The 2,703-nt window shown below is 51.9% G+C and overlaps 1 protein-coding gene across 1 annotated transcript; it reads right to left on the bottom strand.

Annotated features, from left to right (window-relative positions):
• Nucleotides 1-1,166: 1,166 nt before the first annotated feature.
• Nucleotides 1,167-2,422, bottom strand: LOC136495260 (protein LITTLE ZIPPER 3-like). The gene is made up of 2 exons (XM_066491232.1): nucleotides 2,324-2,422; nucleotides 1,167-1,779 (listed from the first exon to the last, which is right to left on the bottom strand). Exon 2 carries the CDS (start codon nucleotides 1,760-1,762, stop codon nucleotides 1,442-1,444), a length of 321 nt encoding a protein of 106 aa, XP_066347329.1. The 5' UTR covers nucleotides 1,763-1,779; nucleotides 2,324-2,422; the 3' UTR covers nucleotides 1,167-1,441.
• Nucleotides 2,423-2,703: the final 281 nt, after the last annotated feature.

Here is a 2,703-nt window from a genome sequence, read left to right as displayed (position 1 = left end):
GTTGTGGTTCCGATTGAACTTGGTGGTGCCCAGTAAAGATGGCAACGGGGACCCGATCCCCGATTCCCCGCGGGGAATTCCCCTATTAGGGGACGGGGATGGAGTCAAATATGCCCCCACGGGGATCTAAACGGGGAGAAAACGTCCCCCGTCGGGTTTGGGTTTGGCGGGGACGGGTCTGGGGGAGCATTCCCCGTCCCCGATACCCGCATCCCCGCCCCGTTTATATACAGGCTTTGCTCTCTTTCCTGATGGCCCAACCAGCCCATGAAGGCCCAATGTCTTCTGAGTATATATAACAGCAATAACCCTAGTTCTACACCTTTGTGATGATTAATATCCTGCTTCTTGCTATTTAGCTATTTTTGGATTGTGATTCGTGGTGTACTCTAATATTGTGTCGATGAACTCATGTGAATGATGATGAATTAATATGAATGGTGATGAACAAATGCGGGGACGGGGATCCCCGATGGGGATTTTTCCCCTCGCGGGGGCGGGGATGGGGGAGAAATCGTCCCCGTGAGCTTTGGCGGGGACGGGGACGGGAATTTTTTCTCCCCGCGGGGACGGGGATGGGGAGGCAACCTCCGACGGGGAATTCCCCGTTGCCATCTTTAGTGCCCAGTGAGCAAATTGGATGGTTCTCTACCACGGGAAATTCAGCCATTTTAGTGCACTGACAAACTGATTGTTTTTCTTGGCAGAGTGTAATGCTGGCGACTGGTGAGTAGTGACTGTTGGCCTCTTGATTTTGACTAATGGACATGCCAACAGAGTATCAGCCTATTCGGGAGGCCGTAAACAATCGTGGATTATTTACTGCTGGCTAATTTGGTGTGAGAGAAAAACACTGTTCCCGACTGAAAATTTACGATCGTTTACGAGCAAGCGAACAGGCTATATAACATTGGAGCTTGAATGCCACCTGTACAAGTGTAGTACTTAAGCAGCATACAAATCCTTGCCATTTCTGCAGTTTAAGAGGCTTTCTCAAATGAACATTTAGCCTTCTGAATTGTCAAGGCTGATGATTGTCCTATTCCATTGCTTTGTGGCTGGGATATTTGATATTTTTGCACTGCACTTAGACAACCTACAATGTACTGAGTTTTCATGTAAAAAGATGGTAGCACTATGCAATAGATTGGCACATCATCATCAAGCATGTAGCAGATAACTCCACTTGTGCTAAAGATCCCAGCTAGGGAAGGAAGGGCTGCTTAAGCACCACTGCCATACAGCACACGATGACCCAACTAAGTATATATACCCCTAGCTGATCTAGCTATCCCTCCAGAAGGACTCAGCAGCACATCATTAGGCATGCAATTCCATTAGGCCATTAGCTAAAACTAAGCAGACGTTCTCGGCATGCATCCAGAAGAGGTAAACCGGTAATGATAACTACAAACTCGTGACTAGAACTAATCAAGCCGCATCAGTTTGCGACCGCCTTCTTTGGCTTGGGCGACGCCGCCTTCTCGTGGCTGGCGTGCGCCCCTCCTGGACCTGGAGCGGCGGCGTTGAGGTCCGGGATTGGCGTGCGGTTGCCAGCTGCTGCCGCCACATTCCCGTTGGCCTTGGCGTTGCCGTTGTTGCCGTTGTTGGCCGCTGCCGCCGTTTTGGCGATGCGCTGCTTGAGCTCGGTGAGCAGGGCCTGGTTCTCCTGGTTCAGCAGCAGCGCCTTCTTGCGCAGCCGCTCGTTCTCCTTCATGATGAAGCAGTTCTGCAGGTACAACTTCGCGTTCAGTCTGTCCATCCTCTCCTCGCCCTTGCCTGCCATGCCACAACAGGGAACGAAACGAGGTTAGTATAGTGGATAGCAGTCAGACATGGTTGCATACTTGCATCTCTGTGGGGGCCCCATGTTCCAGAGTTTCAGACATGTAAGTCGTGCAAACTGGAACAGAGTGCTAGCAGAGCGGCAGCAGTAGATACTGAAGCACGTCCATTCTGAAACTTCTATTCAATAAAAAAAAAGGACTGTAGAGAGTTTTCCTGATTCGCACATCATTACAGTTACACCATTGTTAATTAAACATACTCGATGGTAGTAGAGCCTCCCACTAGAAAGAACACGCAACTTGCAAGGTTGCCAAGGCAGCCCCTATAAACAAATCAAAGGCATTGGGGGCAGCAGATTGTGTAAAGCAGAAACGAACAAAAAGGGAAGGAAGCACCAAGTGTTCTACTTCTACTGTTCTACACCAAGGTAGGTGAGGCCCCATTTGGCACACATGGATCCTTGATTGTGCATGCATGCAATGCAAGAACCAAGCGCGCATCACCAAGGAAAAAGTGACGAGACTGAGAGCATCACCTCGTTGGACGAAGCCACTCGCTGCCGGGGCAAGACGGAGGGAGCTGAGAGGCTGGAGGCAGGCAGCTGGGATCGATGGCGAAGTCCACTGCCTTTCTGTGATCGATGAGCTTGTGTTGGATTGCTGGCACATCCGGGTGGGTGCGTGGTTTATAGGCGCGAGACCTCGATCTCGCCTGGCCTCGCTGACGCGCGGGCCCGCGTGGTGGCACTGGCATGGCGCGTCGCACGTACGAGGGGGTGGCTAGTAGCTAGTCTGCCACTCATGGCCCGTTTGAACCTGCGCAGAGGGGCAGAGGGGATGCTATGATGCTTGGTCGTATAAAGGCAGGAGGAGGTGCGGGGACGCAACGGGGGTCGTCGGGGGCGCGAGGCCGGCC

Source organism: Miscanthus floridulus, chromosome 12 (genome assembly GCF_019320115.1).
Source record: "Miscanthus floridulus cultivar M001 chromosome 12, ASM1932011v1, whole genome shotgun sequence".
Lineage (NCBI taxonomy): Eukaryota > Viridiplantae > Streptophyta > Magnoliopsida > Poales > Poaceae > Miscanthus > Miscanthus floridulus.
This window is presented reverse-complemented; position numbering and strand designations above follow the sequence as displayed.